Source organism: Nannospalax galili, unplaced genomic scaffold (assembly GCF_000622305.1).
Source record: "Nannospalax galili isolate Female #2095 unplaced genomic scaffold, S.galili_v1.0 scaffold803, whole genome shotgun sequence".
Lineage (NCBI taxonomy): Eukaryota > Metazoa > Chordata > Mammalia > Rodentia > Spalacidae > Nannospalax > Nannospalax galili.
This window is the reverse complement of record NW_008349354.1, coordinates 1672994-1692321: the sequence shown is the minus strand read 5'-3', so window position 1 is coordinate 1692321 and position 19328 is coordinate 1672994. Positions and strand designations below refer to the sequence as shown.

At 39.8% G+C, this 19328-nt stretch overlaps 1 protein-coding gene and 1 pseudogene across 1 annotated transcript in view; one reads left to right on the top strand and one right to left on the bottom strand.

Moving 5' to 3' along the window:
- Nucleotides 1-19328, bottom strand: part of Cd2ap (CD2 associated protein) — a 122909-nt gene that overhangs the window by 53229 nt on the left and 50352 nt on the right. Inside the window, exon 3 of the mRNA XM_008846733.3 lies at nucleotides 8989-9142. Coding sequence (XP_008844955.1) covers nucleotides 8989-9142 — 154 coding nt within the window. The remainder of the gene's footprint in view (nucleotides 1-8988; nucleotides 9143-19328) is intronic.
- LOC115072628 lies at nucleotides 10237-10830 on the top strand (annotated as a pseudogene).

Genomic DNA, 19328 nt, shown 5'->3' with positions numbered 1-19328 from the left:
CCTCTCTACAATATATCATACTAAAACAGTGAAAAGGACAGCACAAAGAATTTTACAATCCACAAAAGAAAATATCATCTTACATTTATGGACAACCCATTAAACTAACAACAGACATATCAACAGAAACCATGAAAGGCAGACAGGGTAGGCTAGGTGGGTGTCAGGGGGACCAGGAGTTCAAGACTAGGGTGGGCTACATAAGCTCTTGTCTTAAACAAACAATAAATAAATGCCCGGAGGGCTTGGAATGAAATGAGCTTCAATATAATAATAGTAGGGGATTTCAGTGCCTCCACTATTATCAATGCACAGATCATTCAGACAAAACCACAAGAGGGGCTAGAGATGGCTCAGTGGTTAAGAATGCATATTAGTCTGGCATGGTAGTGCATGCCTTTGATCTAAGCACTTGGGAAGCAGAGGCAGGCAGATCTCTTTGAGTTTGAGGCCACCCTGGTCTATATAGTGGGGTCAAGGAGAGGTGGGGCTACAGGGAGATCCTGTCTCAAAAAACAAATACCATGCACACATGCATACTCTTCTGTCAGAAAAAAAGAGTTCAGGTTGCCAGCACCCACATCAGATGGTTCATAACCACCTGTAACTCCAATTCCAGGGGATACTATGCCTCTGGCCTCTATAGGCATCTGCAATCACATACACGTGTGTGTGTGTGTGTGTGTGTGTGTGTGTGTGTGTGTGTGTGTGTGTGTGTGTGTGTGTGTGTGTGTGACTTAAAAATAATAAATCTTGGGGCTGGAGAGATGGCTCAGCGATTAAGAACACTGGTTGTTCTTGCAGAAGATCCAGGTTCGAATCCCAGCACCCACATACAGCAACTAACAGCTGTCTGTAACTCCAGTTCCAGGGAATCCAACAGCCTCTGCTGTCCTCTGCAGGCATTGTACAACAAGGGTGCGCTTACCTACATGCAGACAATACATGCATACATATAAAAATATAATAAAATATTTTAAAATAATAAATCTTTTAGAAAAAAATACTTCTTAAAAAATAAGAGACCAGTGGAAGAAATCGCGTTATTCAAGACTAGAGGAAAATGGAGTATGCTGTTCAGTCTCAAAATCTCCATCTTCGGGCTGGAGGGATGGTTCAGCGGTTAAAACACTGGTTGTTCTTACAGAAGACCCGGGTTCAAATCCCAGCACCCATTGGGCAGCTAACAACTGTCTGTGACTCCAGTTCCAGGGGACCCAACAGCCTCTTCTATCCTCTGTGGGCACTGCACAGCACAGGTGCGCTTACCTGCACGCAGCAATGCACGCATACACATAAAATAAAAATAGTAAATAAAAAAATAATTTCCTTTAAAAAAAAAAAAATCTCCATCTTCTCCCAAAACTTGGGAGGCAGAGGCAGGCAGATCTCTGTGAGTTCAAGGCCAGCTTGATGTACATAGCGAGTTCTAGCCCAGCTGTGGCTACAGGGAGACCTGTCTCAAAACGAACAAAATAAAAAAAATCTCCATCTTCAGTGTGTGTTAGATGTTAAGCTTAGGCTTTTGGGTAATGGATAAAATAATTCCCTGCACTTCCCTGTCGTAGGAAGAACCATCATCACCACTTAATCTCTTGCACTTTTCTTTGGAAGCAATACTGAAAGCCAGCAAGATGGCTCAGGGGATAAAGGTGCATGCCATCAAGCCTGCTGACCTAAATTCAATCCCCAGGCCCCACATGGTGGAAAGAGGGAACCAACTCCCACAGGTTGTCCTCTGACCTTTTGGTGTGTGCCACAGCACACACGTGCCCATATTAATGCCCATCTACACACATATAATAAATGAATGTAATAAAAAATTTTAAAGCAGTGATGAGCAGTCTTCTGCCTGTCTCTTTAAAAGTCAGGTTGAGGGGCTGGAGAGATGGTTCAGCAGTTAAAAGCACTAGTTGCTCTTGCAGAGGACCCAGCACTCACAGGTGGCTAACAACTGTTTAGCTCTAGGAGATCTGACACCCTTTTCTGACTGTCACAGGCATTGTATGACATGGGTGTAACCTACCTACATGCAAGCAATACTACTCATACACATGACATAAAAATAAAGGCCAGGCGTGGTGGCGCATGCCTTTAATTCCAGCACTTGGGAGGCAGAGGCAGGCAGATTTTTGTGAGTTCAAGGCCAGCCTGGTCTGTATAGTGAGTTCCAGGCCAGCTGGGGCTACAGGGAGACCCAGTCTCGAGAAAAGAAAGAGGAGGGGAAGGGAGGGGAGGGAGAGAAAGTCAGGTTGAGGTACCTGTACTTTTCTTTTTAGATAAAATACACTGCTTTTTTGCAAGTCAGTTTATGTTAGCTGAGGGAAAGGGGAAGGAGAAGGAAAGCAGAGGTAAGTGGTGGTGTTTACTCTGTACTGAGTATCAAAGCAGGCGGAAGAACAGCTATGTGATTTTTATTTTCCTGGCAAAGCACTATTTGAGTATCTTTCTTATTTCTCATACAATAATTAAATGTTATGTAAAAATCATAAATACATATGTTACACTGCTTATCTGCTGCATTTTCTGCAGGAATCGTAATGTTTTAGGGCTCCTGCTATAATCCTGCATTTCTAATAAGCTTCCAGGTGGCTTTTTTTTTTTTTTTGCTAGTCTAATGAAGACAATGAATACCAAAAATAACCCTTTAATAAATACATGGGTCTAAGTTCTCAATTCAGGCTTGGCAGTAAGCACCTTTATCTACCAAGTCATCTCACCAGCCATCATTTTCAGGTACTTATTCATCATTTTAGTTCTTCCTCCAACCTCCACTTTCCTGAATGCCCTGGAACTTGCCATCTTTCCACCTCAGCCTCAGATTTCTTCTTAAGAGTTCAAAAGATGTTGAAAACAGAAGTTTAGATTTATATCTTCACCTATGTGTTCATATCTGTCAGAGAATAAGTTACTAAAAAGACACCAGAGTTAAACATTTTCCTTCTTACGCTTTCACATTTTATTTTTTAGTGTTATAACTAGAACAACATAATTGTATAAATTGACAGGATTCACCGCAATATCCTCCATGCACACAACGTACAATGATCATGTCCATCCAGACACCCCAGACCACAGTAATCCCTTTTCTATTCTTCTATTTTCAAATCTATTTTGCTACAAATGGCAGAATCTCATTCTTTTGTGCCAAATAACATCCCACTCCTTGTTTAGATGTCATACTGTCTTTACCCCATTCGCCATCGATGGGTACTTGGGCTGATTCTCTACCTTGGTTACCGTGAATAGTGCTGCAATAAACAGGGGTATGCAGGGACCTGTTTTGCACACTGCTTTACTTCCTTCAGATACATACACCCAAGACTATAGCTGGATATATGTAGTTGTGTTTGTTGTTTTTGACAGGGTCCTGGATGAATTCCAGACTTAACCTTGAATGTAGGATCCTCCTGCTTCTGCCTCCCAGTGCTGGGATCATTTTTAGTTTTTGAGGAACTGTCAAACTATCTCATAGTAGCTATACTAATTTATATCCCCACCAGCAGTGTACATGTGCTTTTTCTCCACATTCTCTTCATTTTTTATAATCACCAATATAAATGAAATGGGATGATATTGCACTAGTTTTGCATTTCCTTGACTACTCCAAGCATCTTTTGAATTTTTAAAATTCATTTATTTATTTGTGCATGGAGGCATGCCAAAGTGTGTACAGTGGTCATAGGACAACTTTCAGGAGTCAGTTTTCTATTTCTATCGTGTGAGTGCTGGAGATTGAACTCAGGTAGTCAGGTTTCTCACGGTCTCTCACAGGATGGTCTGAAACTCACTATGCAGCCTAGGATAACCATACAACTATGATCCTCCCCCCAAGTACTGGGGTTACAGGAACCACCCCCAGCTTATCTGGTGCTAGGGATCAAACCCAGGGTTTTGTGCACGACATGCAGCATTCTACCAAAAAAGCTACATCCCCAGCCCACTATTCATAATTTTTACTACTATAGAGGTATTTGACTTCTTCAGTGAAGTGTATTCCTAGGGTGTTGGAGGGATCGCCAACATAGGTGTATAGAAAAGTTACTGATTTTGTATGTTGATTTTACACCCTGTTACTTTACTGAACTTGGTGTGAAATGGAGATTTTTCTATATATCTGAAAACAGGGATAACTTGACTTCTTTTCCTGTTTGTATACCTTGTCATTTCCTCTTTCTAACCTAACCACTCTGGCTGAATTTCTATCATTATACTGACTAAAAGCCATGATTGTCTTTTCACCTTTGTCTTGTTGCCAATCTTGGAAGAAATGCTTTCAGTTTTCCACCATTCAGTATGGGGACTGTGGACTGTAGTACACAGCCTTCCATATACTGGGGTATGAGTCTTCTGTACCTAACTTTGGAGCATATGGAGATATCGAGTCTTATCAAACATTTCTTCTCTGTTTAGATGGATCACATGATTTTTATCCTTCATTCAATTTATAACATACACTGTTTATTCATTTGCACATGTTGGGCCATCCTTACAACTCTGGAATGAAACTAACTTGTCACTTTATGATCTTTGTGGTATACCTGAAAAATTAAATGTTAGAATTTTGTACAACATGTTTGCATCTATATTGCATCTATATTTATCAGTGACTTTGGGGGTAAGTTTTCTTTTTTACTTTATCTTTGTCAGATATTGGTACTAGAATAATGCTGGCCTTACAGAATGAACTTAGAAGGGTTCTCTCCCTTTCTAATACATCAAACTGCTTGAGGAGCACTGGTTAGATTTTCTTTCGTCTTTTTGGGACGGGGTCTCCCTGTAGCACCAGCTGTCCTTGAACTCACAGAAATCCATCGGCCTGCCCCTACCTCCAGAGTGCTGGGATTATTGGAGTGTGTTACCATGCCCACTAGGTTAATGCTTCTTTAAATGTTCGGCAAGGTTTAGCAATGCTGTCTCCTCTGGTCCTGGAGTCTGGATTGTTGGTAATTTTATGACTGATTTAACCTCATTACCCGTTATTGGTCTGTTCTAAATTTTTCATTCTTATTTTTATTTATGTGTATAAGTGTTTTACCTGCAAGTATCTAAGTGTACCTGTGTCATTCAACACCCATGGAAGTCAGAAGAGGATGTTGGAGCCCCTGAACTGGAGTTATGGACAGTTGTGACCCACCATGTAGGTGCTGGGAACTGAACCCTGCAGAACAGCCAGTGAGTGCTCTTAACCACTGTGTCAGCTCTCCAGGCCCATCTGGATATTTTTATATCTTCCTGTTGAATTCTGATAAGTCAAATATGTCTAGAAATTTGTCTGGATATAAATTTTAGTCAGTTTCTTGAGTTACACTCATTTTCCTCAAACTACTTACAACTAAACAGAGGAATTCGGCCCAGCTCCAGTTGGGATCTTCCTCTGTAAGATCCTTAGTGAGATGGAACAAAGTCAGGAAAAGAAAAGCTGCAGGTACTACCTCATCCCCAAGTACATACACCCAGAGAAGGCCTACTCCTGCACTGAAGCCAAATGATTGTGAGTTTGAGGCTCACTTGGGCTAAAATGTGAGTTCCAGGCAAGCCTGAACCAAAGGGAGAGACAGGAAGGGTAGCTTATGGTTGTCTCAAACAGCTAATAATGCCCATGTAATATTTTTTGTATTATTATTAGCAAAATTTGATGACCTATGATTCATTTCAAAAGCACTAATATCAACTCCTTTGTAGTCTAGGTTTTTTTTGGTTTGTTTTTTGGGTTTTTTTTTTTTTTTGAGACAGGGTTTCACTATGCACACCTGGCTGGCCTGGAACTTGCTATATGGGCTAGGCTGACCTGAGACTCACAGAGATTGGCCTGCTTATGTATCATGGGTGCTGAGACTAAAGACATGTGCCAAGCCTGACAATCTGAGTTCAAACCCTAGGAGCCATATGATAGAAGAAGCAAATTGCCTCTGAAACACAAAACACAATAAACGTAGTAAATTAGTATTTCAAATAAATAAAACCAAATAAAGTAAACTAAGACCATAATTTCATGACTAACTCAGAACTCATAGAAAAGTTTTGTGGTCACATTTCATCTGAATCTTAAGGTAAAATTTTACATAAAAATTTGAAGAACAGTAGTGTGCTAGATAGCTTTAGTTGTCAATTTTACACACCTGGGTAAGGGAGCCTCAATTCAGGAACTGTCTCCATTGGACTGGCCCGTGGCCATGTCTGTAAGGCATTTTCTTGACTGTTGAGAGTGATGTGGGAGGGCCCAGCCCACTGTGGGTGGTGCCACCCCTGGGGAGGGGGTCCTGTATTATATAAGAAACAGGCTAAACATGGGCCAGGAGAGCAAGCCTGTGCTTCAGCTCCTGCCTCCAAGTTCCTGCCATAAGCTCCTACCTTGGGCTCCCTCAGTGATGAACTGTGACCCAGGAGATGTGAGCCAAATAAACCCTTTCCTTCCCAATTTAGTACTGGTCAGTGTTTTGTCTCAACAATTGAAGGCAAACTAGAACAAGCAGTTTTGTGCATTCTTCAAAAATGGTTCCTGTAAAATTTACTGTGTTTATTTCTATTTAGTACATAAAATTAATAAAGAACCCATAGCCTTGTAAAACTCTTTGTCTCAGCCAGGCGCAGTGGTATATGCCTTTAATCCTAGCATAGGGAAGCAGAGGCAGACAAAACTTGGTGAGATCAAGGCCAGCCTAGTATACACAGCAAGCTCCAGACCCTGTCTCAAACTCTTTGTCTTGTTTGTCCTTTATAGTTCATAGAATTAAAGTTATAAATGGAGCTTATAGCAGCAGGTTATTAGTAACTCTCCAATTGGTCTAAAAATTCTGCCTACAAGAATTCCACAGAGGAACAACTATAGGACACAGACCTCTGTAATTTGTTCCCCTAGTCTCTAAGAAGTTTTATAGTCCAGGTTCATTAAAATGCTGAAAGTGTCCATCTTCAAGCAGTAAGGTTGAAAGCAGTAGGGCAGTACATAAATATTATTTGAATACCACATTTGTCCAGGATACAAATGACAGAAAAAACTTTAGTCTTGGTATCAAGAAATTGTCATTTCTCACAAAACGCTTTTATTTTATGAAAAGTAACCAAAGGAGATATAACTCAGAAAACAGGTTTCCCCAGACTTATAAGCAAGGGCATTGATACAAATGGTTAATAGCCTTGTATTTACAATTCAGCAAATGTATACCAAAATAATTTCCTTAGTGACAATTACTTCATCTTACAAGGGACTTACAGACCACAATGTCAAAGATACTAAAAGTCTAAGTGTGCTTAAATATTCATTTAAAGGCCAACAAGATGGCTCAGTAGGTAAAGGCATTTGCCTCCAAGTCTGACACTTGAGTTCAATCCCCAGAACCCATAGAGTAGAAAGAACAAATCAACTCCCATAATTTGCTCCATATGCCCACCACAGCGTGCACACACACACAATAAATAAGTAAATAAATGAATAAATAAATTCAATTTTTTCTCTCAATAACCTGAAATATCACTCTTAGCGCTTTACATGTCTATTTTTATATTAAAACATTACCATCTGTTGCCATAAACAATGTAATTCTTTGTACATATTTAATGCTTTATTTTTAATATTTTATTTTTATTTTATGTGTATGAGTATATTGCCTGCATAATATAAGTATACCTGTGTTGTGCAATGCCAGTGGAAGTCAGAAAAAAGCATCAGATTCCCTGGAACTGGAGTTACAGGTGGTTGCCAGCCATCACGTGGGTGCTGGAAATCGAACCTGGGTCCTCTGGAAGAGCAGTCAGTGCTCTTAACTGCTGAGCTATCTCTCCAGTCCCCTTAATGATTTTGTATTTTTAAATAATAGTGTGCTGGATAGCTTTAGTGTCAACTTGACACACCTGGGTTGAAGGAGCCTCAATTGGGGAATTGCCTCCATTGGACAGGCCTATGGCCATGTCTGTGGGGCATCTTCTTGATTACTGAGTGATGTGGGAGGGCCCAGCCCACTGTGGGTGGTGCCACCCCTGGGCAGGCAAACCCACGTCATATAAGCAAGCAGGTTGAGCATGGGCCAGGGGAACAAGCCAGTAAGCAGTATTCCTCCATGGCCTGTGCTCCGGTTCCTGCCCTGAGTTCCTACATTAAGCTCCCTGATGAACTGTGATCTGGGTGATGTAAGATGAATAAACCCTTTCCTCCTCAAGTTGGTACTGGTCAGTGTTTTGTCATGGCAGTGGAGAGAGAAACTAGAACAAATAGTCTTTAAGAGTGGCAATATTTTCTGTCTTTTCTCCTAAGTAGCTAAATAAAAGAATTTAAGTGATCTAAGGTCATAAAACAAATTCAAACTTAAATAATTTAAAATGAGTTGGGCCCATGAGACAGGCCCAGTGGGTAAAGGCTATTGCTGCACAAGCCTGGCAACCTGAATTCGATCTCTAGAATCCATGTAAAGGTGGGAGAGAAACAACTCCACAAAGCTGTACTGACCTCCACATGAGTACACACACACACACACATCATGCCTGGGTACATACAAGAATAAAAATAATAAATTTAAAACTTTAAAAATAAAATGTGGTAGTCTCTCTTGTCAAATTTTTTCCCTTAAGTTGACGATGAACTTGCCAGGGCAGAAAGATCAGGAATCTGAGGCCAGCATGAGCTACCTAGCAAGACCTTATTTCAAAAGAAAAAGAAAACAAGAAAGTATCAGGCATTTCAACATTCTATTAAGTACTATTAAACACAGTAATGTATTAGCCATTCATCAGAATCTGTAAGAGATAAACCATATTGTAATTCCTGTATATTGATTGCTGTCAGCTACTCGGGCTGGATTACTGACATTACTAACTCCATATAACCAAACATCAAAATCAACTACATGTATGTACCAATGATCAGTAATGAGAATAACTTGGAGGTTACCACAATCTGCTGCAGAAGACAACTGATTTTTCTGATTTTATGAGCAGCCACAAAACCCCCTATTTTGATACAATTAGGCAGGAAAAGAATTATTTACATACTCTTCTTAAGATTTTTGGTTTGTGGGTGTGGCTGAATTCCTCCAGCTGGAAGTCCATAAGTGCTCATTCGCTGTACAAGGCTGGCTACATTCCCATGCCTTTCCCGTTTGATAGGTAAATTGTCATCCTTCGGTTCTGTCTCTCGCTTAATTTCCTAAAAAAAAAAAAAATCAGTTAAAAATTAATTCTATCTTAATTAAGTAATATTCTTATTTTTGTATAGTTTTATCTTTTCTGAGGCAGGGATTTATTATTTATTAAGGCCCAGGCTGGCCTAGAACTTGCAGCAAAGCTCCTGCCTTAGCCTCCTCTGTAGCAGATAACAGGAGTGAGCCACTCTTGGCTTATCAAATGTAAAATGTCAAGACACAGCTAGTGTCCACAATATAAATCATGACAGCACTCATTTTTAAGCTTCTGTTCTGCTCAAATATACCTGAAGAATACAAATCATTTACCAACCATGATGCAGTATAAACTTAAGTCTTAATGGAACTGAAGAAAAAAAGCTGCAGCCCTGCCCCACCCTCACTGTAACAAGAAATCCTGAGATACACACATAACCAAACAATTAATTTTAAGACAAGGCACTATATACTAAATATCTATGCTTACTGGGTCATACAATCTTTCCAATAATCAATTCTGTCATGTTACTCAAATGCAGTAATATTACTCAAATGCAGTAATACACTTAATTGATCACAAGACATGTTCCAATAAAATTTTAAGCTGGGCCTGGTGATGCACACCTGCAACCTCGGTTCTTGGGGGGTAGAGACAGGAAAATCAGGAGTTTAAGATGGTCTTCCACTACATGAGACTCTCCCAAGTTCAAAGGCAACCTGGCTACAATGGGACCTTATTACAAAAGCAACAAGTCTTTATGAACACTAAACTTTAATTTTCATGTAATTCTTAGGTGTCATATAATACTCAACTTTTTGCCGCACCATTTTAAAAAGTCTTAGCTAGAAATGTTACAACATGGGTCTTACAAAAACCAGTGACATGCAGATTATTTTTTTTATTTTTTCTTGTTTTTATTTTTATTTTGGGGGGGAGGGGGACAACTACAAGCATACGCCACTAGGCCCAGCATGATTCTATTCTTTAGGTTTTAGTTTAATGGCTCTCTGCTCTAAGGCACAGGTATAACAAAATACTTGTACAAAAGGTATAGAATTCAACTAAGAGATACTAAAGACCACAAACGAAAATAAAGCTATGCCATGTTCAGAGGCAGCCATGGAGGCAGCCATAGTTGCACCACAGTCTGTGTCCCTACCACATGCTAGAAGAACAGTTGCTGTTCTTCTGGCCACAGTCCTGGGCCAGTCCATCAGTATGCTGAGGAGTGTGTCTTTCAGTGGTCACCTTGGGCACCAAGACAATTCTCATCTTTGAGGTAGCAGAGGACAGTTTTCTGAACATCAATGTGGAGATTACAGGACCAGACAACAAAGGAATTCATAAGGAGACCCAAGAGTTTGGTAGGAAATACAAATTTGCTGCTCATATGGATAGTGTATAAATTATGTTTTAATAGCAGAATGTCTACAACTCCAAAAAATACTCATTACCAAAGTTCACCAGAAAGGGATGACATGGAAACAAAAGCTCACCAGAGCCAGCTAGAAGAAATGATTCATGAATGAGCAGGCAGTAGCCATGACAGCTGTACGAACAGCATCAAGTCCAGCAGAGGACACAAACATTAGTGACAATACTAACAGGAGTGTGGCCCTTCCATCCTTCTCTGAAACTCGGGCTATAGCTGCCATGAGACTGGGACAGATAAACTACTTGAAGAAATTTTTTAAAGTTTGGAAGGTTGTTTAAAAGGTTTTTAATCTCGGGGTGGAGAGATAGCTCAGTAGTTAAGAACACTGGTTGTTCTTGCAGAAGACCTGGGTTCGAATCCCAGCACCCACATGGCAGCTAACAACTGTCCGTAACTCGTCCCAGGGGATCTGACAGCCCCTTCTGACCTCCACGGACATTGCATGGCACGGGTGCACTTACCTACATGCAAACAATACAAGCATACACATAAAATAAATAAAAAATTTTTTAACAATTTTAAAAGGTTTTTAATCTCAAACTCATGCTTCACTTATTTACCAAACACTTCAGTGATAATCTCATTAACTTCTATACTTTTATGTTAATATACTTTATATATCTTTTTTTTTAATTTTATTTATTTTTATTTTATGTATATGTGTGTATTGCCTGCATGTAGGTAAGTGCACCCGTGTTGTGCAGTGCCCACGGAGGTCAGAAGAGACTGTCAGATCCCCTGGGACTAGAGTTACGGACAGTTGTTAGCTGCCATGTGGGTGCTGAGATTCAAACCCAGGTCTTCTGCAAGAACAACCAGTATTCTTCAAAACTGAGCCATCTCTCCAGCCCCAATATATTTTATATTTCTTAACTGTATAGTCATAGTTCATATTTCTTTGTGATTAGCAGATGCTGAAGAAAATGTTTTTAGAAATGTTTGACATCTGACCGGCTTACTATTTTTTTTTATCTTAATGCTGCCCCCATTATGTCCTTCAAGAACTCAAAAACTATACATAAGCAAAGTGTCTTTTAATCCCTACACTCAGGAGGCAGGGGCAGGTGGATCTCTATGAGATGGAAGGCTGATCTACATAAAAAGTTCCAGGAAGAGCTGATTTTTCAGAAAGGTTAATAAAATTGACAAACTCTTAGAGAGAGAGAGAGAGAGAGAGAGAGAGAGAGAGAGAGAGAGAATACTCCTCAGGGCAGCTGTCTGCTCTAGAAACTTAAGATATAAAATAGAGCCTGCCGAAAATGTAGGTCAGCACAATGGTCTCTTTGCCCATTGTCCCCTCTAACTCCCTGAAAGTGTACACTGCTCCACAATGGTCCCTTTGGCTAGTGTCCACACTCAGTCCTCAGTGTATGCTATCCTCCACTATCCTCCACTCTGTAATAAATGCTACGCATTTTCAAAGTGAGGCTGAAGAGATGGCTCAGTGGTTAAGAGCACTAGCACTGGCTGCTATTACAGAGGACCCAGGTTCAATTCCTAGCACCCACATGGCAGCAAAGAGCTGTCCGTAATTCCAGTTCCAGGGAAATCCAACATCTTCTTCTGACCTCTGAGGGCACTGCATGACACGGGTACACTTATGCACATGCAGGCAATACACTCATACACTAAAAATATCAATAGAGAATAACTTGTTTTAATATGACATCAATACATATCTTCTAAATGTCATTCTATCCAAGTCAGCAAAAACAATAGCAGATACAAATACATGGATGATTCTTAGGGCTCAAGATAGCTCAGTGGGGACAGTCCTTGCAGTACAAGCGTAAGAACCTGAGTTCCAGCTCCAGAACCCACATAAAACAGCCTGGTGCAGTGGTATAAACTTGTAATCCTAGTGCTGGAGAGGCGGAGGCAGGCCATGTCTTGGAGTTCACCACCAGCCAGCATAGCCAATCAGCAAGCTCCAGTGACATAAGACCCTGTCTCAAAAAAATAAGGTAGACAACTCCTGAAGAACAACACACCATTAAGTTGTCCTCTGGCCTACACACACACACACACACACACACGGACACGGACACGGACACGGACACGGACACAGACACTCAGACACACGGGGACACAGGAACAACCCATATCCATATCAGCATGCACACACATGCACACATGCCCCCCCCCAAATGACCTAAACTTGGTTTAAAGAGCTTCTAGGTAGAGGCTCTGATCTCTGAAGACCTCCAGAGAGTGTCTCCCTCTGGCCTCCCTCAGGCAGAAGGCCTGAGAATGCAGGGGACTGCCTGAGAGCCCCTGGAACCTGCCTCCACATGGTGAAGGAAGCCTGAGTGTACCTGACTGGAACCTAAATTGGGCTTCTGTGGGTACTCCTGAATAGCTGATCTGAAGCCATCAGTTCCCTCCAAATTAAACCTGAAAGAACCTGAACCCTGTACCAACCAGCTTTACATAACCAACAAAGAAAGGATCTAGGCACCCAGATAATACAAACAGAAGAATACTTCAACTTAATTCTCCTATCAGAATCATAAACAAAAGAAATTCACATGCCAAAATCACAACGAAAGAATAAAATGGAAAGCCAAATGTCCCAACCAAACTCCACCAATCCTTTAGAAGAGTTCTACAAGGAGAAACCCCTAGACATAACCCAGCACACTGAATTTGAAAGAAGATTCATAAACATGATCAAGGAATTCAACAAATTTAAAGAACACACGAACAAACAAATCAAAGGGATAAACATCTGAATGAATTCAAAGAGAAACACTGAAGAAAACTCAGGCAGAAATGCAGTGAAGAAAACATTGAAGAAAGTGCAAAACTCAATAAGCCAACTTGAAACAACAGGGGAAAGCCTCACCTGTAGAATGAATGAAATGGAAAACATAATATCAACACTGGAGGACAAAGTTGAAGAATTGGACCACTCAAGAAAAGAGTATGGAAAATTTTTAAAAATACAGGAATGGAATATGCAAGAGATGTGGGACAACATGAAAAGACCAAATCTATGGATCATAGGTATAGAGGAAGGAGAAGAATTTCAGGTTAATGGTATTGACCAGATTTTAAACAGGATTATAGAAGAGAATTCCCTGAAATTAGGGAAAGACATCCCTATACAAATACAGGAAGCACATAGAACACCAAATAGACGGATCAGAAAAGAAACTCCCCAAGACACATCATAGTAAAAACACTAAATGTACAGAACAAAGAGAATCCTGAAAGCAGCAAAAGAAAACCAGTCACATACAAAGAAAGCCCATCAGAATTACAGCTGACTTATCAATGCAAACAATGAAAGCCAGAAGAGCCTGGACTAGGGTATTTCCAGTTCTATATGACAATAGATGACAGCCCAGAATACTTTACCCAGCAAAAATATCTATATGTTGAGGGGGAAAGAAAAATTTTCCATGAGACGAATAACCTGAAAGAATACATGTCCACAAAACCAGCCCTTCAAAGACTATCTGAAGCAATACAGAGAGCAGAGAAACAACTAGACCCCAGGGGCAACAAAAGGAAATAAACAAACGTATAATGTAGGAAACACAAAATTAGACAGAGAACAAAAGCAGCAATCAAAATGATGGCAAGCAATACACATCTTTCAATAATAACCTTAAATATCAATGGACTGAACTCCCCAGTCAAAAGACAAAGGCTAAGTGAATGGACTAAGAAACAAAATCCATCTCTTTGCTGTCTGCAAGAAACCCATCTCACCTTCAAGGACACATGCTACCTTAAGGTAAAAGGATGGAAATAAATATCCCAAGCAAATGGCACTAAGAAACAAGGAAGTGTTGCAATTCTAATATCTGACAAAATAACTTCAAAGTAAAACTAATCAGAAGAGATAAGGAGGGTCACTTCATTCTGATCAAAGGAACAGTTAACCAAGAAGATATTACAATCTTTAACATATATGCACCAAATTCTAGTGCACCCAAATTCATAAAAACAACACTACAGGACTCTAAGACACAGATTAACACCAACTCAGTAATAGCAGAGGACATCAATACCCCACTGTCTCCATTAGACAAGTCAACTGGACAAAGAATAAACAGAGAGACATCTGAATTAAATGATACCATACATCAAACAGACCTAACAGACGTCTTTCGAATATTCCACCCAAGCACCAAAGAACATACTTTCTGCTCAGCATCCAATGGAACATTTTCAAAAACTGACTACATACTAGGCCACAAAACAAACCCCAACAAATACAAAACAACTGAAATAATTCCGTGCATTCTATCGGACCACAATGCAATAAAGCTCAAAATCAACACCTGACAAAGCCCTAGGCACTACACAAACTCGCTGCGACTGAACAACACACTTCTGAACAAGTGGGTGAAAGGAGAAATTAAGAAAGAAATAAAAGAATTCCTGGAATTCAATGAGAAGGACAATACAACACAACCTCTGGCACACATTAAAAGCAGTTCTAAGAGGGAAGTTTATAGCTCTATGTGTCCACATTAAAAAATTAGAAAGAGCCGAAATAAATGACCTAACACTGCAACTCAAGACCCTAGAAAGGCAGGAAAAGTGAAACCCAAACCCAGCAGAAGAGAAGAAATGACAAAAATCAGAGCAGAAATGAAATAGTAACAAAGAAAACAAAACAAAGAATCAATGAATCTAAGAGGTGGTTCTTTGAAAAGCTAAACAAAATAGATAGACCCTTAGCTCATTTAACCAAAAAAAAGAAAGAGCAAATCCAAATCAACAAAATCAGATATGAAAAGGGAAACATCACAACAGACACCCAAAAGGTCCAGATCATTATAAGGGAATATTTTAAAAACCTATACACTACTAAATCTGAAAATCTAAAATAAATGGATGGATATCTGAAATCATGGGAACCACCAAAGTTAAACCAAGAAGAGATCAACAGTTTAAACACACCCATAACATATAAGGAAATTCAAACAACAATACAAAGCCACCCAAATAAAAAAAAGCCCAGGCCCAGATGGATCTACAGCAGAATTCTACCAGGCATTTAAAGAAGACCAATACTACTGAAATTATGCAAAATGGCTGGGTCTGATGGTGCATGCCTTTAATTCCAGTACTTAGGAGGCAGAGGCAGAGGGATCTCTGAGTTTGAGGCCAACCTGATTTACATAGCGAGTTCCAGGCCAGCTGGGGCTACAGGGAGACCCTGCCGCAAAAAGACCAAATATATATATTCAAAATGATAGAACCAGAGGGAGAACTCCCAAACTCCTTCTATGAAGCCAGCATCACTCTAATACCCAAACCAGATAAAGACACAATCGAAAAAATAAAACTATAGACCCATATCCTTAATGAACACAGATGCAAAAATTCTCAACAAAATACTTGCAAACCACATACAGATACACATCAAAAAGATCATTCACCATGATCAAGTAGGCTTTATCCCAGAGATGCAGGGATGGTTCAATATACGTAAGTCAATAAATGTCATAAATCACATAAATGGGCTCAACGACAAGAACCACATGATCATTTCAATAGATGCAGAAAAGGCTTTTGACAAAATTCAGCATGCATTTATGTTCAAAGTAGAGGGAACTGGACTGGAGAACACATACCTCAACATAATTAAAGCTATACACAACAAACGCACAGCCAATATCATTCTAAATGGAGAAAAACTGGAAGCATTCCCATTAAAATCAGGAAACAGACAAGGATGTCCACTATCTCCACTCCTTTTCAACATAGTGCTTGAAACTCTTGCTATATATAGCAATAAGACAAGAGAAGGAAATTAAAGGAGTACTAATTGGAAAAGAAGAGATCAAACTATCACTTTTTGCAGATGATATGATACTATACCTGAGAGATCACAAAAGTTCCACCACAAAACTCCTAGAACTGATCAACACTTTCAGTATAGCGGCAGGTAAAAATCAATCTACAAAACTCAGTAGGCTTTCTATATACCAATAACAAGCAACTGGATGAAGAATACAGGGAAATGTTCTCATTCACAACTGCTGCAAAAAAATTAAAATATCTTGGACTAAATCTGACGAAAGACACCAAAGATCTCAACAATGAAAATTTTAAATAGTTAAAGAATGAGATTGAGGAAGATACCAGGAGACAGAAGGATCTCCCATGTTCATGGATTGGAACAATTAATATTGTTAAAATGACCATCCTACCAAAAGTAATATATAGATTCAATGCAATCCCAATCAAAATCCCCATGACATACTTCACAGAATTCAAAAAATGCATCCTTAAATTCATATGGAGGCACAAAAGACCCCAGATAGCCAAAGCAACCCTAAGCACAAAGAGCAACACTGAGGGGATTATAACTATACCAGATCTCAAAGTATCCTACAGACCTGTAGTCATAAACAGCATGGTACTGGTACAAAAATTGACACACAGATACATCATTGAAGATCCAAACCCAAATACATGCAATTTCAGCGACCTGATATTTGACAAAGTTACCAAGAACACACAATGGAAGAAAGATGGCATCTTCAACAAATGGTGCTGGCAAAACTGATCTCCACCTGTAGAAGAATGAAACTAGATCCTTATTCTTCACCTTGCACAAAAGTCAACTCCAAATGGATGAAAGACCTCAATGTGAAACTGCAAACCCTGAAACTATTAGAAGAAAATATTGGCAGTAACTTACGAGGTAGAGGTGTAGGAAAGGATTTCCTAAATTGGTCAGAATTTGCTCAGGAATTAAGGTCAGCAATCGACAACTGGGACCTCACGTTAACCTAAAAAGCTTCTGTGCAGCAAAAGAAACAATCAAAAAAGTGAAGAGAAAACCTACAGGATGGGAAAAATCTTCACCAGTGACACATCTGACAGAGGTTTAACATCCAGAATACATAAAGAACTCAAAAAACAAAAAATTAAGAAACCAAATGACCCAATCAAAAGATAGACTAAAGAGCTAAACCGAGAATTCTCAAAGGAAGAAATAAAGATGGCTAAGAAACATCTCAAAAAGTGTTCAACATCGTTAGTAATTAGGGAAATGCAAATTAAAACCACCCTAAGTTGTCACCTTACCCCAATCAGACTGGCTAGGATCAAGAGAACAAATGATACCAAATGCTGGCGAGGATGTGGAGAAAAGGGAACGCTCATTCACTGCTGGTGGGGTTGCAAACTCGTGCAACCTCTATGGAAAACAGTGTGGAAAACTCTTTAAAAACTAAGAATGGCCAGGCATGGTGGCACACACCTTTAATCACAGCACTTGGGAGGCAGAGGCAGAGACAGGCGGATCTTTGTGAGTTTGAGGCCAGGCTGCTCTACATAATGAGCTTCCCGGACAGCTGGGGCTACAAGGAGACTCTGTCTCAAAAAGACAAAAAGAGAAACTAAGAATGAACCTACCATACGACCTGGTTATACCACTCTTTAGCATATACCCAAAGGACTCATCCTATTGTAGAGACACTGTACAACCATGTTTGTTGCTGCTCTTTTCACAAAAGCTAAGAGGTGGAAGCAACCTAAGTGTCCCTCAACTGACGAGTGGTTAACAAAAGTGTGGTATATTTACACAATGGAGTTCTATTCAGCAGTAAAGAAAGATGAAATAATGAAATCTGCAGGTAAATGGATGGATCTAGAAACTTATACTAAGTGAAGTAACACAGACTCAGAAAAACAAACGACATATGTTCTCCCTCATATGTGGATCCTAGCACAAAATCCTTTTAAATTCCAGGTCTTTTCTAAAAGAGGATGCTATACAGCAGTCCCTTCTGCACGAAATAACTACCATCATCACGACTTCAGCTGAGCCTGGTCGCTAAACATTATCACAATTGGGCTTGCTGACAGTTATGCTCCTTCATTAAAGGAGAGCCAAGCAGGGTCATTGGACCCTCGCCAGATTATCCAGCCGCTCTTCCCAGCCAACTGTATGTAATTTGGCCCTAATCACACATGGCCTCCTGGATTTGGGGAGGGCTAAAATATACAATCTGGGAAGGCTAGGAACAGAAGGCATGACCCATGCTGGGTTAAGGCTTTCCAGTGTGCATACCCTCAGATCATACATACACCTCAGCAACCCCTCAGTTATCTGGTAAGTAAGCTCAATTCATTCATTGGTTCCCCAGTAAAACTTTAATCAAACACTGGCTTGACACTAGAACCTTAAAACTGAATAAGCATTGCTTAGCATCCCCAGGAAAAGAAGTCTCACATCAGACGGAAAATTTGTCAGTGCTATTATGTCTCATAATCGTTTTTTAAAAATAAGAATTTAAAAGATGTTAAAAGGATATGGGAATGGAGATGTTTTCCAAAATAGAAAAAATGAGAAAGCCTAAGCAAGTGATGAAGGTCTGTTTAGATTTGTTATGGTATATAATATACACATAATCTTAAAATTTCTATGGTTATAGTTTAGTCAACTAGTTTAAGGAACAAAATTCGTATCTAGTCAAGGTTTATCTGAAAATATTTGGTTTTTCACCCAAGCCATATCTACACAGCACATGGTAATTAAAAGTACCAGACTGCTGGACCTTACTAACCTTATTGGATGTTTAACAATCATACTTTGAGGCCTATACTAATCTGGTAAGAGGGACTTAACGGACAGTTTTTGCTCCTTGCCCTCCAAGGCCAACTAAGTTCCCGGGAACTATGGAGCATCTCTCAAACTGTCCTGTAATTGTGGTGAGTCACCTGTCCTCTTGTTCAGAGAAGCCATGGAGACCTCACCAGATGGACTTGAACCAGTGTCCAGTCTACAAAGAGGAGGGTCAAC